The sequence below is a fragment of the Microcaecilia unicolor genome, chromosome 11, assembly GCF_901765095.1.
Source record: "Microcaecilia unicolor chromosome 11, aMicUni1.1, whole genome shotgun sequence".
In the NCBI taxonomy this organism is placed as follows: domain Eukaryota; kingdom Metazoa; phylum Chordata; class Amphibia; order Gymnophiona; family Siphonopidae; genus Microcaecilia; species Microcaecilia unicolor.
This window is the reverse complement of record NC_044041.1, coordinates 86,843,652-86,866,697: the sequence shown is the minus strand read 5'-3', so window position 1 is coordinate 86,866,697 and position 23,046 is coordinate 86,843,652. Positions and strand designations below refer to the sequence as shown.

Below are 23,046 nucleotides of genomic sequence, written 5' to 3'. Positions count from 1 at the left end.
AAGTGTTTATACTTCAAGAAAGCACATACTATGTTTTATGGTAAAAAGATATGGATGTACCCAGATGGTACAAAACAAACTCAAGATGGAAGAAAAGCCTTTTTGGCCCTGAGAAGAGAGACTCTAGTAATTGGGGCCTCTTTCTATCTTAATTATCCATGTAAATGTGTAATTAAATATTCAGGGTTAAAATAGTGTTTTTCTAACCAGAACAATTAAGTGTTTTTGTTGGTTTAAAAAAGTTGGTATCAGTCTGATATCCTTAAATAAGGTTGAGAAAATAATTTGTAATATGATACATGTTTAATGCATGTTAAGCTATATATGCTATACTGTAATTTTTTCCTCATTTGGTTTTCTCCAAACAAAGCTGTGAATACGCTCCACTAATATAGAGGTCTAAAGAGGACAGGTATAAGTTCCTTTTGTTTTTTTTCCTTCATTCTTTTTCTTCAATTTATTTGTATTTCATAAATAGGGAATTTTGTCTGGGTTTTTTTTTCTTAATCAAGTTGTACTTGCAATAAATATTTGGTAAATAATAAAAAAGAATAAAAGCACCATTGGTGGCCATAGTACCAGTGCTTTTTTTGTAGAAAAAAAGGTGCCGGTACTCATTATGGGCAGGGTCACCACATATGGCTCCACCCCTATGATAGCCACACCCACATTAACCACACCCCCTATACCAGCCATGGCGCATATAAACAGACATCATTGAAAATATTACAGTACTATAGGAGACAAAAATAACGTGATTTGCTAAGTAGTAGTAGTAGTATACCCAGTGCAAAATAAGACAGCCAATGTAAATTCTCAAATTGGACATATTACAAACACTAAAATGAAAATAAAATGATTTTTTTCTACCTTTGTTGTCTGGTGACTGTTTTTCTTTCCATATTGGTCCCAGTCTGTGATTCTCCTTTCCTTTGTTTTCGCTTAACTCTTCTGTGCCATTTGTCATTTTTGTCTCCTTTTTCTTTGCTTTCTTCAATATTTTTCAGGCTCTCTCTCTGTCCAGATTTAATTCATTCTTACTATCCATTCTTTAATTTCCTTCATCTACCTGTGGCTTTTCATCTTTTCCTCACCCTTGTTCTCCCCATGCCCCTTCCTCTTATTCTCCAGTCTTTCTCTATTCCCCTTTTCCATCCAGCAGCTCTGCTTTCTCTCCCCATCCTTCCAGTGTCTCCCCTATTTCTTTCTGCATTCTTCCATCCAGCGTCTTCCCTCTTTCTCTCCCTATCCTTCCGTTTTCCCTCTCTCTCCCCCCAATCCTTCCATCTGTTTTTCTCCTCTCTCCCCAATCCTTCCCTCTGTTGTTTTCCCTCTCTCTCTCCCCAATCCTTCCCTCTGTTGTTTTCCCTCTCTCTCTCCCCAATCCTTCCCTCTGTTGTTTTCCCTCTCTCTCTCTCCCCAATCCTTCCCTCTGTTGTTTTCCCTCTCTCCCCAATCCTTCCCTCTGTTGGTTTCCCTCTCTCTCTCTCTCTCCCCCCAATTCTTCCCTCTGTTGGTTTCCCTCTTTCTCTCTCTCCCCAATCCTTCCCTCTGTTGTTTTCCCTCTTTCTCTCTCTCCCCAATCCTTCCCTCTGTTGGATTCCCTCTCCCTGCCAAGTTTGGCGCGAACGCACGCGGCACCAGCCCCTATTTCCGGCCGCTGCTGCTTCTCCTGTTGAGAGCAGCGGCCGCTAGACAAAGAAAAAGAAGATTAACAAAAAAAATTTGAAACCTTGCTGAAACGCGGCACCACGGCACTGTAGACAGCCATTAGGCATTGGCTGTTGCCCCGCAGCCGCTCCTCCTCTTGCCTCTACGTCACTGCGCTCCTCCGGGGTCTTCCTCCAGGGGCAGTGACGTAGAGGCAAGAGGAGGAGTGGCTGCGGGGCAACAGCCAATGCCTAATGGCTGTCTACAGTGCCGGGGTGCCGCGTTTCAGCCAGGTTTGAAGTTTTTAAAAAAATCTTTTTCTTTGTGTAGCGGCCGCTGCTGCTCAACAGGAGAAGCAGCAGCGGCCGGAAATGGGGGCTGGCACTGCGTGTGGGACATGGACTCACGGGGTGGGGGGAGGAAAAAAAAAGGTGCCGGTACGCCGTACCGTTGCGTACCGGCACAAAAAAAGCACTGCATAGTACCATGTAGCCACATGGTTGATGCTGTTTGGAAGTTTCCAGCCCCAGGGAGCTTAGAACCAGTGTGAATGGAGAGCTGTCAGAAACAGAGATTGGATGCTGAGAGATTAAAGGAGAGCAGGGGGGGGGGGGGGGTTGCAGAGCTGTCACATAGCCAGTCAGTACTGCTACCCATAATGTGAAAAAGTGCTTGGCCAGTCTCTTACTATGGAATCTGCTGGTCTGTAAGAATGGTGCAAGTGGTCATTTGACTCCCGCTACTCTTTGCTCCACAGAAAGTCCTGAATGATAGCTCCCAGGATCAAACTTGACAAGTCTCTGATAACACTCTGATGCTCTCCTCCTCGGTCATCTGCTTCAGAGAGAGCATTACCATTGAAGCAGTAATGTCACCTATTTCCTTCCTCATCACTTCTATTTCCACCCTTGACTTTTTTTTTTATTATTATTGTTATTAAAAGCTGTCCCTGACAAAGCAGGGCACTTTCTACAGTCTCTTGTGTCCACTGTGCTAAATTTAAATGCTTCCAGCTTTATCACAGGGGAGTTGTTTGTTTGTATTGCCTGCTCAGATCTCTGCAATGAATTACATAATCCCTCCTCCTTTCCCTATCTCACCCCCACCCCACTTTTGGTAGGTGTGATTTGAGGTGTAATCTCTTCTCTGTCTTAGGGGCTTCACAGGGAGGTGACTACTAAATCAACTTTTTAAAAATGTTGTTTTGGGCTCTAATTGGAGCAGGAGCTCAAATTCAGTCAGGTTGTACTGGCTTTTTCCCCAGTCTGTTTGGAAGTAGAGAGAGAAAGACCTCTTTATTTAGACCCTGTGAGCAACTATATTTCCTGTACTTTCCAGGCACTATCCAGGTAGTGATAACATCTTTACATAGTTTTATAATTGCTCCTTATTCAGTTACCTATTTGCCTATTATTTTCTGTTGTTATAGTTCAATATTTTTATGAAAATAAATGTTTATTGGCTCTGCTTGTCTGGACTGACTACGAATCCTGTTGGTTTGTGTGTTGGGTCTGTGAGTGCTTTCTAGGAACTGTGGGACCACTGGGAGTGTGGCCCCCAGTAACCTAGAAATCACTGGGGACAATTTGAGAGCAGGAGACCTGCCCAGAGATGGTTGGGACCCAGTTGGTGGGAGGAGAGTGCTAGGGTAGAGCACAAGCGGCAGGTGCAGGCGGACCTGAGCTATGCTGGGGGTAGACCCTCTTAAGTGACTGCAGGGGTAGCCGCAGGCAGGTGCTAGGTGTTTTTTGACAGTGAACATGGAGAGAGAATAAATGAAGAGAGGATCCTGCAAAGACAGGAAAAGAGAAATGCAGAAGAGAGACACTGGGACAGTTGGTTATAGAGAGGTGGAGGAAGGCTGTGACAATAAGTTTAGCAAGAGATTTAGGGTGTAGCAATGGGGCAGGACAAGGGACGGGTATAAGTGGGGCAAAGGAGGGGCATGACGCAGGGCAGGTGTTGGGTTTTTCTCTGTCAAAACGTTGGCAACCCTATTTGTAACACAGCTTTCAACACATGTTAACCAGTGGCATAGCTACTTGGCCCTGGCCCCCATTGCTGACGACCCTCTAGACCCCCCTCCCGCCGCCAACCCTCCCCCGCAGTCGCCGCCGCCGCCTACCTTTGCTGGCGGGGGACCCCAATCCCCGCCAGCCGAAGAGGTCCTCTTCTTCCCGCGAAGGCTTTGTTCTGTTTCTGACGTCCTGCACGTACGTACAACGTGCAGGACGTCAGAAACAGAACAAAGCCTTCGCAGGAAGAAGAGGACCTCCTCGGCTGACGGGGATTGAGGTCCCCCCCGCCAGCAAAGGTAGGCGGCGGCGGGAGGGGGGGTCGAGAGGGTCATCGGCAGGGGTCGTCAAAGTTGGCGGGGGTGGCAGGGGGCAGCAATGGCGGGGGGGGGGTCAATAATGGCTGGGGAGGGCAGTGGCGCTGGGGGGGGGCTAAAATGTGCCCCCTCACCTCGGGCTCTGGACCCCCCCTCCCGCTGAAGTCTGGCTACGCCCCTGAGGTTAACTGTTAATGTTCGCCAATTGCCACATTAAACACCTCACCTGAAAATTGCTATTAGGGAGCATGCAGTTGGAGGGGAATGGGTGGGAACCACACCTTCAAAATAATGCAGGAGTTATGTTAAATGCTGTTTGGCAGATAATGCAGAGTGGGTGGCTTCACCTCTAACTGCATTATTCCACATTGATGACTGTGCTGTTAGTGCCCTAGCAATCATTGCTTTGCGTTAGCAGTGTGCCTGCCTTCCCTTAAGAGCTGGGGATGTTCCAACAAGTTTAACTTTTGCTTTTAATGGTTGTTAGGCACAAAATTCTTCAGATTAGATAACCAATCTGCCCATAATTTGTTAAAATCCCCAGGGTAGATTTCATCTGTGCGATCTGCCACAATAATTCAAGAAAAGGTACGCACACACTTTATTTATGTCATTGCAAAAATGTAATTGCACAGATCTGGACCCGATTTTCATGTGGGCTTTTTGCAAGACAAAACTGCTTGTATTGCAATGCTTCCTAAAATACCCGTATAAAAATAGTCATGTTTATTGACCTACCCACATGCTTTCATCCACTTGTAGGTTGAACAATAATGAAAAAGCCCATTTCTGCAGTTAAAAGAGCATTTTTTTTTTCACTTGCAGAAATGTCTTTGATTATTGCCCTCTTTATGTTAAAAACAAGCAAACAAAAAAGGTTAAAAAAAGAAAACACGGTAGTGAACAGTTTCTCATGTGGGTGTGTGTTTTCAGTTCCACTTAGACAAATAATGCAGATCATTGCTCTTCGTATCAGGCCACAAATTGCTGTTTGAAAACATTAGATGTTTTTAAGGTGGGGCCTGTGTATTAAAGCTGAAATATTATGTTACATCCTTGCTGGTTTGAAGTTCTGCTAAAATCCAATGTAGGTGAGCACATCAAATAGAAAGCAAAACATTTCCATGGGTTTAATCTTTCTCAGTATACAGGACTTACAGTTCTTACATAGCTTCCATTTGGAGTTCATCGTAGCTCTTCTTGAATTTGATGTACATTCATTTTCCTCCACCTGTGCTCAGGAAGGCCTCGCGCACATTCCTTATGAAATTTCCAGGTAGCTACCAACAGCTACCCCTCACCCTTAGCTACAATTAATGTATTCTTATAGATTGTAATGTAAACCATTAACCGACATTCTGATAGACTGTACATCAAAACTAAAACAAGCTTGAACTTGAATATCCTATATAATATGTGGAGACCCAAGCATCACAGCACACCAAGAGCAAATTCCCTCAATGGCTTTGAACAGTGCTGTACTTTGTAGCAGTGGCGTAGCTAGGTGGGGCTAAGGGGGCCTGGGCCCCCCAATTTGCTCTGGGCCCCTGATTGGCTGGCAGGGATCCCCAATGACCACCAGGCTGAAGACTTCATCCAGCGCTGGTCTACGGCAGCGCCACTGCATTGCCTGCCCTGCTGTCTCTTTCCCTCATGTCGGGCACGCTCCTTTTAGTGAAATTGAGTGTTTCACTAAAAGGAGCATGCCAGGCGTGAGGGGAAGAGAGGGCAGGGCAGGCAATGCAGCGGCACTGGAGACCAGCACTAGACTAAGTCTTCAGCTGACAGGGGTTGGGGACCCCCGCCACCTAAGGCATTTGTGGCGGCGGTTCTTCAGCTGGCAGGGGTTGGGGACCCCTGCCAGCCAAGATGTTACCTCAGCGGCAGTGGGTGGCGGAGGGGGGCAGCAGGGCGGCAACCAAAATGTGCCCCCCCCCCCACTTTGGCCCCCTCTTACCTCAAGGTCTGGCTACGCCCCTACTTTGTAGATGAGCAATAGATATGGTTTTAATGGAGGTAGGGTTGGGAGGGGGGCCTAAGTGGTTGTAAGTCACAGTAGAGCACAGTTTATTTTGATGCTATTATTTGCCAAGGTCTACTCCAGAACAAAAAATGAATATTTTAATCAGTAATGGAACAAACTAGTTCACCAGGTAGTCGCTTTGTGAGACCACGGATTATGACATTCTTTGCCTGCATTCTCAGCTGAATGATCCACTGTCTGAAGATCTGTCCAATTCATGTGGACATCTCAAAAATTGTACTGGCTTTTAGGTACTTGGAGTTGGCAGTTGATATTCCAGCTGGCAAGTCATAGTTGGGTGATGGAAAGTATTTTTGCCCTTCTTTGCAGCGGTTAACAGATCTAAGTACGAAATCACTTTTTCTGCTGCAGGCATAGATTTGTATATTCATCAGTACGTGATGGTGGGGCAGGGCAAGAGGAGGAAGTCTTAAATCTTTTAAGGTGCAAAATCTGTAGTAGTTTGGGGTTACGCATGCAAGAAAACTGTTTTATGGGACATTTCTTAGGCAAAGTTGGAACTTTCAGAGTCATGATCTCCTGTTGAATGGTGTATCACACACTAGTCTCTTGCTGTATACCCTCAGGGACTTGGTGACCATGTCAAAATGCCCTGCAGTAACCATCAGTATTCAAATGCTTTGGACCCCAGTGGTAATTTTTATAATGGGTAGGGCAGAAATCTAAAACAAAAGACTGTCTCAAAATATGAAACAGCAGTCTGTTTCAGGGGGGTGGTAGTATATCTTGTTTTGGGTTCATTCTTTTTTTTTTTTTTTTCCTATTTGAGTATTTTTTTTCTATTTGAGTATTTCCTCTCCCAATAGTCCACCTGATACGTATGTGAGGTCCTGTGCTCTTACCAGTATCCCTTTGAATACAAGTCTTTCATACCACAAAGAAAGATTTACACCGTATTTTTTATGCTTTTTGATAGTTTATGTAATTGAATTCTAGGAGCTGCACAACACCTATGTTTTATTTTTTTTAAACATCCTATTATTTGAATTTTCCAATGATCCTGCAATGTAGAAAAGATGTACTTTAGTTTTCAAGATCAAATAGGGATCCTTTCTTTCATCTCAAAAAGTTGTGTAATATAAGCAGGGCCAGCTCTACCATTGGATAATCATGTGCTTTGTAATTAGCCTCTCTTTTCTGTCCTGGTTTTCAGCCCCTACTGATTTATGCAAATGAGGTCCCTCAGTGAGTCTTTGCACATGACCCTGCATTCCCCACGGGCAGCCGCTCCACACAGCATTGATTTTGGATCATTCTTACTGTGGTCTGATTTACACACCATGACCTATAAACCAGTATTTTTCTTTTTTCACAGAATTGCTGCTTGTTTTATAGAGTGCTAGCTCTATGACATCCTTTCTGCTTCTAGAGCATGCCTTGTCCATCTGTTATGTTTAATTCTTTCTTAATTTTTCTCTCTGCAGACACTGAAGCTGCCACTTCCATTGCTCAGCAGGTCTTGCTGAACAGAGGCCTGGCTGAGGTCAGAGATTGGTGCCAAGGATGCTGATCCCCTGCAGCTCGGGAATGGCTTCCCTTTTATTACTCATGACCCTTTTCCTGTTGCTCCTGGTGGACTGTAGAGCTGAAAGTAAGGAACTTTATTTATTTATTTATTTTAATTTACTTTGCTTTTAGAAGGTGTGCAAATTCATCATTGTACTCACCTGCTTGAGCACCTTACTCAGCGAACTACACTCAAGTAGGCTGATGATCAGAAGCAAACGCAGGCGCTAGAAGCTGTTAGCACCGCCTGTGTTTGCTACCGCCCCATGATCAGAGCCCCTGAGAGTGTGAAACAATGCACTTGCGGGCTCTGAACGCAACTAGCATGTAAATGCATGCAAAACAAGGCTCAGTGCAAGTATCATGCAAATGCATGCTAAACCTATTCATCCCCAATGATCAGCGACCAGCGCACCAAAGATTGGCCCGCTGGCTGCAGCAATCCTTACTCCAACTTGGAGCTGGCGTTAGGGTTTGCAGACCATTGGGGAGGAATGGTGAGCCCTGTCCAGCATGCATTTGCATGCTAGAATGTCCTCATTCATGCTAATGCAGCAGCCCCCCGCAGGAACCCCGACCTGTCCCATCCCCCCGAGCGACAGGGGGCTGGAGGTCCGGTGGGTGTCCATCCCCCCTAACCCCTTCCCCCAGCATCCCTCAGATGTCTCTGGTGGCCCAGTTGGCTGTAGATCAATCCCCTCCCACCACCTGATGGTCTAGCGCCCCTTCCCCACCCCCCTACCTTCAGTTTTAGGAGGGAGGGAGGTGGCTTCCCACCTGTTGCATCCGTGCCACCTGGAAAATGGATGCACTGGGCACAGCTGGGCAGCGGCACCAATGAAAGAGCAGGGAGGCCACCTCCCTCATCCAACTGAAGGTAGAAGGGCGAGGAAGAGCCGCTAGACCAGGTGGGGGGGGGGAGGGAATTGACCCGCGACCCACTGGGCCACCAGGGACATCTGAGGGATGCTGGGGGTGGTGGTTTTGGGGTGCTGTAGACCCCCTGCCTCTCCAGCCCCCTCGAACTAGTGTCAGGGGAGTTAGGTGGGCTGGAGACCCCCTGGATCTTCAGCCCCCCGAACTTGTGTCGGGGGGGGGGGGTCGGAGGGACCGGAGGTCCGCTGGACCTCCAGCCCCTGTTTCACTTGGCTTGGGGTGGAGATAGTTGGGTCTGGTGGTCCCATGGACCTCCAGCCCCTGTGTTTGACAGGTCTGGGCTTCTGACAGCCCAGACCTGTCAAACAAATGAGGGAGGATTGTCAAGTTCAGGCACAATCCTCTCGCACTTCTACCCCATGATCAGAGAGAATTGCATTCTTAAATTTGCATGCAATTATCTCTGATCATAGGGGTGGTAAAGCCTGCGCTGTTCCAGCGCTATTTTTAGAGCGCAATTTGGAACCGCACGGGGCTTTTGATCATCTGCCCAAAGATGCAAAGGTAAAACCATTGTCTGTAGCCCCTGTCTTGCTGATGTGAGGATTGTCGCAAAGGGTACACAAAAATAATAGATAAACACAATGTAAGGGGTTCTGGTTGACGGAGGGAAGGCAGATGTTTCAGAGGCCATCACTGGTTGACTTATTTTGAAATATATTTATATAATGTTATCATCAGTTTGAAAAATAACACGTAACAAAATCAAACAAGAATGTTAAAAAACAAACAAACAAACATATAATCAGCTGTCAACAAGCTTTCTCCCCCCCCCTCCCCCAAATCTCACCCTTATTTCCACAAGTCTACTGCTTACACAATCTTCTTATCTCATCTCCTACAATAACTACATCATGTTTCTTATTCCCTCCAAAATACAGCCATCATAACTCTAAGGTATTCAGTAAAGCAGTTCGTATCTGCATTGTTAAACTGCATAGATAGGGGTCCCATAGTTTCTACAGACATCTTCTCCATTCACTTTAAATCCAGAGACCGCCCTGTAGTACGACAGAGCCTCCCTAACTTGTGCGAGGGATCCCTCAGGTTCAGTCAGTGTGAACAAAATATCATCCGTAAATAGCATAATCTTGTGCTCTGAATACCCACTAGCAAGACCCCTGATGTCATCAGCCATTCTCACCCTCTATGCCAATGGCTCTATAGCTATAGCAAAAAGAAGCGGGGAGACTGCATAGCCCTAGCAAATACCATGATAGAGCTCAGTGTAGGATCCATTTATATGCAGGCTAGCCCGGGGATGTACATATGGGAGCCTTATCCGTGTCAAATACTGGCCTATAATACACATTTTATCCAGTACCAAAAACATAAAAGACCAGTACACCCTACCAAAGGCTTTTTCAGCATCAATCAACAGGAGGACCATCTGGGTCTGGTCTGCCCGAGCTTGGTAGAGTAAATGGGGTAAGCATCTGATATTATCGAAGGTCTTCCTCCCATGAATGAATTCTGCTCTCCGTTCTCAATAGTTTTTGTATGTGATTACACCAGAGAATCAATGCAGGTGGAGAGCTTTGTATCCACTGTAACAATATATGTCGCTTGGCAATCAGACACGTCTTATGCAAAAAGAGAGCCGAAACATGGATCTATGCCACCACATCATCCATAAGGTCCAACAGGTTTCTATATGGGGTCAACGCCCAAATTCAAGGTCCCACATTTAGGACATTTCCCATCAGTAGAGAATCCCGTATTCTTTTCTCAAGAGGGATGGATATACGTATGGAGGAGAAACTTATAATGAAGTTCTCGGAGTTGTGCACTTTCCATCAGTGTGGGGCCACTCCGCAAGTTGGTTTTAAAATCCACTAGAGAATATCCCCCCAAGTCCTAGTTCTATATGTCCACCAGAAACTGAAAAGAGTCAGGCCCAGAATTTTTTTTTCACCCCTTCATAGTATCTACCTACCAAACTCTCTGCACCGGTTGACTTAAAACAATGAACTCAAACGCACTCCAAAAGAATGTCAGTCCACTCCTGAGGATATTTTATTAAAACGCTTCACTTAGGTGAAACACCAACATAAGGTATGTACAAAAACAGCAGTAAGTAGAGTCTGAAAAGCTGTTGGTTAAGGAAGCGTTTAAACAAGGTGAAAAAGGGAGTTTAGATTTGGCTCAGGCTTTTCAGTAGTAGCTTGGGTGAGTTACATTTAGATTCAGTAGGTATTTCACTGTCCTTAAAGGGGTTCACAGTCTGAAAATATTCTATAACCTGGTTCCTACAACTTATGCTTCACTTACGCACGTCAAAATCATCAAAATTGGAAGTTAATGTGCATAAGAAGTTTCTTTGGTTACCTGTTCACTTTAGGGTTTTATTTAAGCTTTTGGTTTTAACTTTTAAGGGCTTGTGATTGGGAACCCCTCGTTATTTGGCAAATTTGGTAACACTGTATGATCCTGGCAGAGTTTTACGTCTTTGAATGATCACCACTTGGTACTTCCTTTTCTGTAGAAATGCCAAGCCAGAGTCAACTAGACACAAACACACAGTAACACAGTAAATGATGGCAATCCAGTCTGCCCAATGTTGTGCTTTTTTTCTTTACAGCCTGTTTTCAATGGAATGATCTTCTAGTGCCATTCGAGGATAATTATCTCTTGAAGGTTTTAAAACTCAGCTTAAAACTTTATTTTTAAACGGACTTATGATGAGGCTCCTGGTTAGACATTGGGAGTTTTCCCTGCAGACACAATGTAATTTTTATTTGTTTATAGTGTGAAGCTAGTTATGCGTTTCTTGATATTGATGGCAGCACCGATGGTTGGGAGGCGGGGCTAGTGCTGGACAGAGTTCTACAGTCTGTGCCCTGAAAATGACAGATACAAATCAAGGTCAGGTATACATGTAAAGTAGCACATATGAGTTTATCTTGTTGGGCAGACTGGATGGACCATACAGGTCTTTTTCTGCTGTCACTTACTATGTTACTATATGATAAAAAGACCCTTTTTCTTCCAAACATCTCTAACATACATCAGTAGCTAAATCAGGAAACATAGCTTTAAGTTTAACTAGTGTATAGTACCAACAGGTACCTTATAGGCATTCTCTTTTATGAGCACACATATTGAAGACTTTTTAACTTCATGAAATACCCTTTTCCACTCAGTCCAAGTAAGCTCAGTGCCCAAGTCATCTTCCCAATGAAACATAAACTTACATTTCACAAAGGCCTACCCACTAAGAAACCTATATAATATAGATATAGAACTCCTAAGTTTCCCTAAGGCAATCCATAGATTTTCAAGATGTTCTGTTTCATCTGGATCATCTGTCAGCCAACCCTGGCCACTTATATAATGCTTCACTTGCAAATAAGGAAATATATCTCCCGGAAGAAGATTAAACGTACTTTTAAATTCCTCAAAAGTACAGAGTTCTCCTGCATCTAAAAATTGTCAGAATCATATTAACCCAGCTCTCTCCCAAACTAGCAAAAACACCACCCTCCTTTCCAACTTGAAACAGCAGTTCATATCGGAGGGGCACCATGGAGGACCTCTTGAACCTCCTGCCCGATTTCACTGTCTCCCATATCCTTAACAGATGTGTCATGAAAGGATTAGAGATTTCCTTAGATATTCCTTTGGAATACTCTAAAGCCATAACAAATGTCTAAAAGGGGAAAATGGAAAAGCTCCTGCTCTAACAGTACCCCACCTTTAAAGGTTCCAGTAATTGCTGAAGTTGAGCAGCCCTGTAGTACCATAACAGATTAGGAATAGTCTTCCCTCCCAGTTCCAGCCCTGCCACAGAACTGCTTTCGCTAATTGTGGAAACTTAGCCCCTCCCCCCATATAAATCGAGTAAAATCCGCTGAATACTCAACAGCACCCCCTGTTGGGACTGTCAAAGACAGAGTTTGAAACAAAAACAGGAGGCAAGGTAAAAAGTTCATCTTAAGAGCAGCAATGCGCCCCACCAAGAAAGCCAAGTACTTTTCCATTTAATCAGATCAGAACGAATTTGTCGGAATATAGTATCATAATTTTGAGAGTATAACTGCTATAAATCCCAGGTGATCTGGACCTTTAAGTATTGATTCCTGGCAGTCCATTTAAATTAAAAAAGTTTTTGCATTATACATTCCTCAGATTGTTTAGTGGTGACCCTTAAGATTTCTGTTTTATCTAAATTAACCTTAAATTCCATCAGCCAAACCAGCATCTTTATAGAATACCGACTAGGATGACGCATGCATAAATTTAAATTGTTTCCAATTGGCACAATAATTGTTAGCTCCCAATTATTGCCAATTAACTTGCTCATTTGTCAGTTAAGTTGCGTGCACATTTATGGAATACGCCCGATGCGTGCCAAATTTCGGCGCAGAATTTTGGGTGTCATATATATAGAATCCAGTTGATAATAAAAATGCTATAAGTTACACACTTTGCAAGTTGCACTTAGACGTGCTCCTTTCCATCTACCATTGGCCTGGCGTAAATGGTCATGCCTACATTTAGGCATGTCAGCTCAGGTTTATATTAGTATTCTGTAAAAACATTTTGTCGCACAGGTGCCATTATAGAATTGGCGCTAAGTGCGCAGCATCAGCGTGACTAACTGGAGGCACCAAGTTATAGAATTGCCCCTTATGTTTGTATCTGAGGCAGTGGAAGTTTAAGGGGTTCTTTTCCTAAGCTGCGGTAGCCCATCAGTAGTTCCAGGTTGGCGCGCAGCAAGCATGTTATCGTGCGCTAACCCTTTAGTAAAAGGGCCCCTAATGACTTGCCCGAGATCACAAGGAGCATCGATGAGATTTGAACCCTGGCTTCCCTGGTACAAAACACAGAAAGGCACTTGAAATGAAAAGTAGCAGGTTTCAGTTGAAATCTCTAATAACCTTTTTTACTCTTTACTGTCATGGCACCTGGAGGGTCCCTCCTCTCTGCTTAATTCCACTTTTGGGATCCTTGGTGAATGCCTCCTCTGTTTCTTCTTTTCACTGGGTTCCTCAGATTCCTCTCAACTCTCTTACAAGACATGCTCACAGAAATATCCTCCAAAATTCACAGTAGCTTCCCTGAACTTGACCAAGTTCATTCAGTGTCAGTTCCCCTGGAACTTCAATAGGAATAATCCCCAAATATTCCTGAAAAATGCTGCCTTTAGGAGAAACAAGATGGGAAAATATCTTCTCCCCAAAAGATAAGTTACCTAAAGAACATTGCTCAAAACCCTCCTTTCTGGTATTGGGAATTCACTGGGGATGCACTGTGTTAGTCTTATTCATCTTCTGATGGAAAGTAAAAAATTAGACTGGTTCTTCTCACCAGACTCTTCCTTGGGTCTGTATCTCTTCTGCCTTCCTCCTTTTGTTAGGCCAAGCCATCCTAGGGCAGCTCCTCTCAAAATACAAAGTTATTTTAAGGATCAGGTCTATTGTATGCAAAATAACATAACTATTAAGTGTCATAAAAAGCAAATATCAAGGTGCATTTCTTCTGTAGATTTCCCATGGAAACCCCAGCAGAAACTACACAAACCAATCAAATTTGTAATCACTCTAGAGTGTGTAAATTACAAATTAAAACTTAATGTATACAAAAAAGAAACCTCAAAACTCAGGGATCCTCTCTTGAAATCTGACTGTCGTCCCTATCCAAGTCTGATATTATCACTGGTTTCTAACCTGTTAACCAGGGGGAAATCCAAACCAAAACCCTTGGATCTCAGTTATTCAATAGGTCAATTAATTGTCAATATACACTATAGCTTCTATATATAACATAAAAGATCCCACATATAAGTTCAATCTCAAAAATAGCGCAACCCCCCCCAAAAAAAATCAATATTGTTGAAATAAGAAATCCACTTAGTACAATTCAGCCCCTCTTCTCCTGTTGCTCCTACCCCTTTCCCCTCTTCCACCTTCTTTTTGCCTACAAGTTAAACCCTACATAAATGTTGTTCAAGAAGCTAGAGTTGATGTGGTGCTGTTAATCTAGGGCCAGTGTGTAAGAATTACCTAAAAATCACATCCATGAGTTTTTAAAATTACATAGATTACTTTCTCAGACATGACCTCTGTCAGCATTCAACTACACAGTAACACAGTAGATGACAGCAGATAAAAACATGCACAGTCAATACATTCTGCCCAACAAGGCAGAGCTGCATCCGCCACTCTGTGCAGGTTATAGTAGTTCATGCTTAAACACTGGTTGGCAATTTTCCATCATGCCAACCACATCTAGGCAGTTAAATATGATGGAGTCTTGGGGCAATATACATTATAAGCAAAGTATTGCTAACAGTATATAACTGAGAAGGATAAGATCTCTTTTTAATCATTCTGCCTATAGGTTATTGGTACAATCTCTTGTTCTATCTCATTTGAATTACTGTGATGTCTTGTATGTGGGCCTAAATGAGGGTTTTCTTAGAAAACTTCAGACATTGCAGAATACTGCGGCACATTTAATCTACCATTCTTCCAGGTATGTGTGAGCTTTTCCGTTGCTGAGGAAGCTCCAGTGGTTCCTGGTTAGGGCTCAGGTTTTGGTTAAACTTTGTTCTATGACTTTTTCAAATCTTCAGTGTTATGCTCCATTGTATTTGGGGAGTTTATTGCAATTATCAGTTAGGAATATTGCCTTAGGTAACAGATTGCCTCCTTTTTTTACAACTGCCCAGCCCAAAGGGCGTGATATGTAAAACTTTATTCAACGCGGTATGTTCTCCTATCAGTTATCGCATTGGTGGAATTTATTCTGCATTTGAAAATCTCTTAAAACGTATTTTTATGATTTCTTTTAGATTGTCATGATTATAATTTCAATTGTGATTTTAAACAAATGTATTTCCAGGGTTTTGCCGTCAGATATTGCAACACAGAGAACTCTTTGGGGATATTGCGGCTTAGAACCGTAAAATGTAATGTTGCTATTTAAGATGTCTTCCCAGCCCCCTTGAGTTGTACAACACCCTCACTCGCATCATTTGATAATAAAGTGATATACAATACTGGAATTGACAAATCTTCATCTGTCTTTTGCCATTGCGATTTAAGCCAGTCTGATTGTTTGTCTGATGGTTGTTGGGATTGATTTAATGTGGTGGGCTCCTTACAGCACAGATAGACCAGGCACTGCATTCTCTCTTAAAGCAGCTGTGCTCTTTTGGGCTGCAAGGAAGGCATAACACATCATTTTGGTATGGAGGAGTGGCCTTATGTTACAACAATGGGCTGAGAATAAAGACAGCCAGGGTTCAAATCCCACTGGTCCCATTGACGCTGTTTATGACTTTGAGCAAGTCACTTCACCCTCCATTGTTTCGAGTATAGTAAACTCTCTGGAACAGGGAATTATATGCAGTACCTGAACTTGTAACTTTCCTTGAGCTTGGATTTGGCGTAGTGTGTAATTAAATCCATATCCGTTGTTTTTCTGGTGATTGTTGACACTTGGCTAAAGAGCAGAGTAAATTGGAGTAAGGAATAAGTTGTAGGAAATTAATCTCTTGTTTTCCTGGCTGCGCAATATTATTGCAGGACTAAGCATCTGTGTGGGAGGTGATATGTGACATGAGAGCTGTCTGACAGCAGGATAAAAAGGAGTATAGGGAGCAAAACCATACCTCAGAGATTAAATCATGGCTGAGCCAAGAGTATCTTGTGCCCTAGGTGACCCTTCAGCCATGCCCCCCACCCTCCAGGACAGCTCAAGGTCCCATCCCCTTTTCTTTTCTTCCCCCTCCTATGTGTCCCAGTATATCCTCTCTTCCCTTCTCTCTGCTGGGCCTATCTCATGCTTTGTTGCACTCCATTGCTGCCGCTTTACCACCCCTACAAGTCTGCTCAGTACTGCTGCACCAAATGAGTCAGCACAGCCAGTGCAGGGACTTCAACATCTGTACATGCTCAAGGTCTGCCATGTTCTGTTTTGGAAAGACAGATCTTGATCAGGTCCAGATGTTCAAGGCTCCGCATAGGCAGCACTGAATCTTGTAGTGACGGTGATTGCCGCACTGGTGCCACCCTAGGCAGACACCTAATCTGCTTAGTAGTTAGGCTGGCCCTGAATTAAATGGAAAATAAAATTAAAAGGCATTATACCATGGCTTCAATACTTAAGCATTCAGGATGATACCTGCTAAAAATAGGACAGATGAGATATTATTGCCTGCCTTCCCTGCCCCCCACCCCCACCCTCACCATATCTGCACTGGCATTTGCTTACTTACGTGCCCGTTTGTTTTCTCGGATTTGTTTCCATTGTTTCCAGGGCAAGTCCCATATATACAACACACAGGTAGAAACATTTTGTAACAGCCTGTCTAAACTGCAGAGTCAGTATGCACAAAAGTTATACCTGTTTTCCAAAGGAAAGTATGCTTATACTTTTCCTTCAAAAATCTACCTACTGAAAATGCCCACACACACTTACTGTTCTGTACACACAAAAATGTACATACATACTTTTTTGAAAAGCCAAAAGAAAGGGAAAATCCCATCCCAACTCTATCTCCACCCCTCCCCCTAGGCCAACTTAAAACAAAGCTCCATGGGGTCCCTATGCTCCAGCATGTCTTCCCGTTCTCCCCACCATGGTTCATTGTCTCCTTCCCCTCACCTTCCCAGTGTGCTTTGAAAAACAGAGTCCTTCGCAGGGAGTTGCTGGCATGGCAGCAAGTCCAATATGCTGTCTTCAACTGCCCCGAAGCTTTCTCTGTGCCACATTCCGCCCCCTTCTGACAGAACTTCCTGTTTCCGCTTGGGCAGCTCGCGACAGAGGGAACGCTTTGGGGCAGCCACAGGCAGTATATTAGACTAGCTACAGTGCTGATGACCCTCTGTGAAGGGATCTGCTTTTCAAAGTAGACCAGGAAGGTGAGAGGAAGGGAGGGAGATATTGGACGGTGGTAGGAAGAGAAGCTGGACCATGGGACCCCCTGGAGCTGTGGGGCCCAGGGTAGCTGCCCTGTCTCCCCCCCCCCCCCCCCCCCCCCACCTAAATCCCATCGAATGCCAGCTCTGATCATGGGTATACACAAACTGGTATTATACATCTACTTCTACATGCATAAATTCCAGAAAGTTTTATAATAAGCCATTTGTAGTTTATGCTTGGAAATGGTGCTGAAAATAAACCCAGGAATAACAATGCAATGTTAAAAACAAGCAATAAGAATAAAAATGATATAACATCATACAAGAATAATAAATACAAACAGTAAAAATGGCGACCTATGACAAATAAATAATACTTAATCTCACACAAGAACAATCTAAAGGTGAGAATGAATACTTAAAATGTAATCAGATTATACTTGAATATGATAATGTATTATCATCTCAGAAGAACTAGACACAATCCCCCCCCCCCCCCCCTACCCTCCCACACACACACATACAGACACAAAATAGAACAAATCAATCCAGGGTCACAATTGGATTAAAAAAAAAAAAGGTTTCAGAAAATTCATGGCCAACACCATCCGGATGATATATGTATTTAAAAAAATAGAAAAGAGAGACAATTTTGGAAGCTTACAAAAACTCAAATATTAGTCAAAAAGACAAATATTTCCTTGTCTTCATTCCACACCCTCTTCTAGAAAACTGCCATTCTGGTTTATAGGTGCTGTTGATTCCCCAATAGCAACTTGGGCTCTGCTGCTGATGCTGATTGTAGTGATGTATTTGCCCCCTTCCTCCCTTCTATTCAAGGACAGTGAATAAAGGTTCGAGTCACCTTCCTCCAACAGTTAATTAAATTAAATCCTTGCATGCACAGAGATCCAGTGATATAATTCAATCTTTATTTAAATAGATCAAATCTGAAACATAAACTTTCTTTTAATCATAATAAGGAGAAGCAAAATAGTCATTGTAAGAAGTTGCCAAAGGGGGTTGGAGAGAAAAGGCCTTTGACACAAGGCTGCATGAGGTTCTTGCAGCGTGGTTTACTTATTCTAACAGATTGCCTGAGCAAACCAGGAGAAATATACCACAGCAATATTTCTCCTACTGGTTATATCACTAGTAAAAGCTAACCTCAAGTACTGTGCTCAGTTCTAGAGGTCATGGGGGATTTTGGTCTATGTGTAGTTTATGGAGTCAAACCTTTTCTTATGCTCCTTTCTCAGCCATCTAGCCCAGAAGCCTGTTTCTAACAAACCAGGTTACAAGTACCTGGCAGAATCCCCAAAAGTAGCAAGATTCCATGCTACAAATCCCAAGGGATAAGCAGTGGTTTTCCCCAGGTCTACCTCAACAGTTTATGGACTTCTAGGAATTTGTCCATACCTTTTTTAAACCCAGTTACATTAACTGTTTTTTCCACATCCTCTGGCAATGAGTTCTAATAATGTATAAGTGAAAAACATTTTCTCCTATATAGCACATTTCCTGTTCTTTGTAGTTTTTGAAAGAGTAAACAGATGATATCCGTTTGCCCTTTACACTCTAGTCAGAATTTTTGTAGCCCTCTATCATATCTCTCCTCAGCCATCTCTTCTTCACGCTGAAGAGCCCTCATCTCTCTAGCCTTTCCTCCTATGAGAAAAGTTCTGTCTCCTTAATCATTTTTGTCGCCCTAATGCCGGAGTGTTCAATATCGATCCTCAAGAGCCAATACCCAGTCGTGTTTTCAGGATGGACCGTGCATGTCTTTTTCTGCCGTCATCTACTATGTTACAATGTTAATATACATGAGATCTATTTGTATACAATGGAGACACTACATGCAAATATATCTCATGCCATATTCATTGTAACAGTTCCACACTTTTTTATGTATATATATGTGTGTGTATATATATATTTCTTACCCTTAACATTTATTCACTACAATAGTGCTCCGCGCCTCTTTGTCTTTCACACTTATCACTCATACACTCATCCAATTTCTCTTGACAGAGCTCTTTTTCACCAGTATAGTACATATTTTTCCTCATATCTCAAGATTTCTTATCCATCTTTTTCCATCCACCGTACTTAATTTCACAAATGGATGTATATATCCTATACGTTAATAACAAGTCCAATGTCTATTAAATAAACGCCATCTTGTATCTTCTTCTTGATCTAAATCCACTTATCTGTTAGATGTTTTCTTATTAGTCCAATTTATGGTGCATCGGGTACTCCATCGTGTTTATGCCTTACACATTTCCAGTACAAGTCCCTCTCCTCGCTGTTTAAATCTTTTCTTCTTTGCCACTGATCTTAGCGGTTAAGTCAGCTTGTTTCCATTCACACTTGTAACTCTTAGTCAATTTGTCAAGGCTCTACGTGTTTCGCTCTTAACGTCTTCAGGGGCTTCGACTCTAAACATAATAATAAGGTAGGCAGATACGTATCTACATTTTATACCCTCCACAGTCTCTATGATGTTCTCTAAATACGTATCTGCCTACCTTACTGCTTGTTTATACTTTATTCTGTGGCTTTTGCCAGAGTGGTCTGCTCTTCGGTCTTCAGGAAATGTCGTCTGCCTTCTTGCTAACGCTACTCATGCGCAATCGATATCAAACACAGATCATGATCGCTACAAATATAAATGCACGCGTCTCCTTTTTTTATAATATCTGTTTGTTCTAAACTTCTACTATGTTTCTCAAAATCTCAGTGCAACAATATGTAATTATTTTATAATATCTGTTTGTTTTAAACTTTTACCATGTTACTCTAATTCTCTATGTAACAATAAGTAACTATGTTCTAATCCACTACCACCAAGAACAATACATTGTAAGCCACTTTGAACCTGCAAAAAGGTGGGAAAATGCGGGCTACAAATGAAATAAAATAAATAAATAAATAAATAAATACCCCATTTATAGTCCCACCCATTCTACTTCTTTGTTTAGTCCCATAGGAGTCACTGTTCTCCATTCATTTATCAACCGCTGTTCTATCTGCATCATTCTTTGTAGGACATTTCCTCCCCTGCTCAAATCCATTTGTTTCAACACTACAAATCTAACTTCTTCTATAGTGTGATTTTTTATGAGCCAATGTTTGATTAAGGAGGTTTCCACCTTCTGTAATCTTATATTACTAAGATGTTGGGCTATTCTATACTTTACTTTTTTAACAGTTTGTCCTATGTAAAATAGGTCGCAGGGACATTTGATAGCATAAATTACAAATGCACACTCACAATTTGTTGAGGATTGTAATTGAAACTTCCTCTGGCTCTTCCGATTGGGAATTTCTATACACTGTGTTTCTATTGCATATGCACAATATGTGCACCCTTTACATCTATTACATTATTATTATTTACATTATTCTCATTTTTCCCCCTAAACCCACTCTCACATCCTCCCTGTCTCCTCGGCTCGTAACCTTGGAGTCATCTTTGATTCCTCTCTCCTTCTCTGCGCATATTCAACAGATCGCCAAAACCTGTCGTTTCTTTATCTACAATATTAGCAAAATTCGCCCCTTCCTTTCTGAATATGCTGCCAGAACCCTTATCCACACCCTTGTCACCTCTCGCTTGTCTATTGCAATTTACTTCTCACTGGTCTTCCACTCAGCCATCTCTCTCCTCTCCAATCTGTCCAAAATTCCGCGGCACGACTTATTTTCCGCCAGAATTGTTATACCCACACTAGCCCACTCCTCAAGTCACTTCACTGGCTCCCTGTCCGCTTCCGCATTCAGTTTAAACTTCTCGTACTGACCTTTAAATGCATCCACTCTGCAGCCCTCCATTACCTCTCCACTCTCATCTCTCCCTACTTTCCTCCTCGTGAACTCCACTCACTGGACAAATCTCTCTTGTCGTCCCCCTTCTCCTCCACTGCTAACTCCAGGCTTCGCTCCTTTTCTCTCGCAGCACCTTATGCCTGGAATAGACTTCCTGGACCTATACGTTTAGCTCCATCTCTACCTGTTTTCAAATCTATGCTGAAAGCCCACCTTTTCACTGCTGCTTTTTAGCTCCTAGCCACTACTCAATTGCCCTCCCCTTGTCCCTTCCTTCCTTCCTTCCTTCTCACCCATTACTTCCCTCACCCGTAACTGTCTTGTCTGTCTGTATTATTTAGATTGTAAGCTCTTTTGAGCAGGGACTGTCTCTTTGTATCAGGTGTTCAGCGCTGCGTGTGTCTGGTAGCGCTATACAAATGCTAATAATAATAATGGCCCCTTTGATGCATTTCTCGTATGCGTATACTTTGCTTCTATAGGAGAATTGTGGAGTCTCTTTAAAGATAGAATGTATTCCTAACATGTATATAATATAATTTAATATAATATAATATAATTGAATATAATTGTGTAATCAGTTGAAAGATTTTACATCTCATTAGAAAATTAATGCATATTCATTGGGGAAATTCTGAAAATATGACTGGGTTGCAGCCCTTGAGGACTGACATTGAACACCCCTGCCCTAATGGATCAGCTAGGAGGATTTTCACTTTGTGAGTAGGGTAGGCATTTGAGTACTGCATCCAGTAGGCACATGCCTTGGGATCCACAAGATTGAGGGGGGTCTCTGCTTTCATAAGTTCATCATTTTTCTATGTTTCTATTATATATTAATAGCAAAAAATAACAGCTGTGATTCCTTTAATCTGTACGCTACTCGTCTGTCATATATTTAACTTTTACCTGTGGAAGCCTTGGTCCTTACATTACATTACGCTCTGTTCTTGTATTCCACTAATACTCAATGAGTTCAAAGTGAATCACAAACAAGAAAAAGTAGATAAAACACCTAGGACCATATAAAAAATTAGAAAACTTCTGCGAATAAAATCCAGATTACATCAGTTTAGAAGTGATATATTCACAAAAAAGGTCATTTTTATCATTTTCCTAAACAGCATAAAATTATACTCTGTTCTTAAATTCTCTGATAGTACATTCCAAGCTTTAGCTGCCTGATGAGAAAAGAGAGAATTAAAAAGTCTCTTTGATCTTATCCCTTTAGGATATGGAAATCATAGTTGGTTCAGAGATAGTAAAGAATGTCTACGGAAGACACATGAAAAATCAAGTAAATGAATCATATAGCCAGGAGCTATTCCTTGTCAAATCTTGAAAATGCAGTTTAATTTAAACAATACTCTGGCCTCTATGGGCAACCAATGAAGCTGAACATACAAAGGGGTCACTATCAGATTTCCTTCTTGAGTAAGTCAGTCTTACTGCATCATTCTGTACTGTCTGCAGCTCTTTTTTTTTTTTTTTTTTTAAACAAGGCCTTTGTATATCCTGTATACATATTGTTGCAGTAATCTAATTTAGATAAAATCAAGGCCTGCACAATCCATGTCAAAAATATTCTAATTTGCCTAAGTTTTCTCATTGTCCAGAAACAATTTCTTATTAGTTGATGCAGGGGTGTAGCTAGACTTCGGCGGGAGGGGGGTCCAGAGCTTGAGGGGAAGGGGCACATTTTAGCCCCCCCCCAGCGCCGCCAACCCCCCCTCCCGCTGCCATCGCCAACCCCCGCCACTATCAATCCCCCTCCCACTGCCGCCAACCCTCCCTCGCCACCGCCAGGTACCTTTGCTGGCGGGGGTCCCCAACCCCTGCCAGCCGAAGTCCTCTTCAGCGCCGGTCTCTGGCGCTTT

At 42.7% G+C, this 23,046-nt stretch overlaps 1 protein-coding gene across 1 annotated transcript in view; it reads left to right on the top strand.

Annotated features, from left to right (window-relative positions):
- Positions 1-23,046, top strand: part of PTPRS (protein tyrosine phosphatase receptor type S) — a 307,849-nt gene that overhangs the window by 92,323 nt on the left and 192,480 nt on the right. The window contains 1 exon segment of the mRNA XM_030218889.1: positions 7,451-7,617. Within this exon segment, the coding sequence (XP_030074749.1) occupies positions 7,530-7,617 (88 nt within the window). The 5' untranslated portion in view covers positions 7,451-7,529.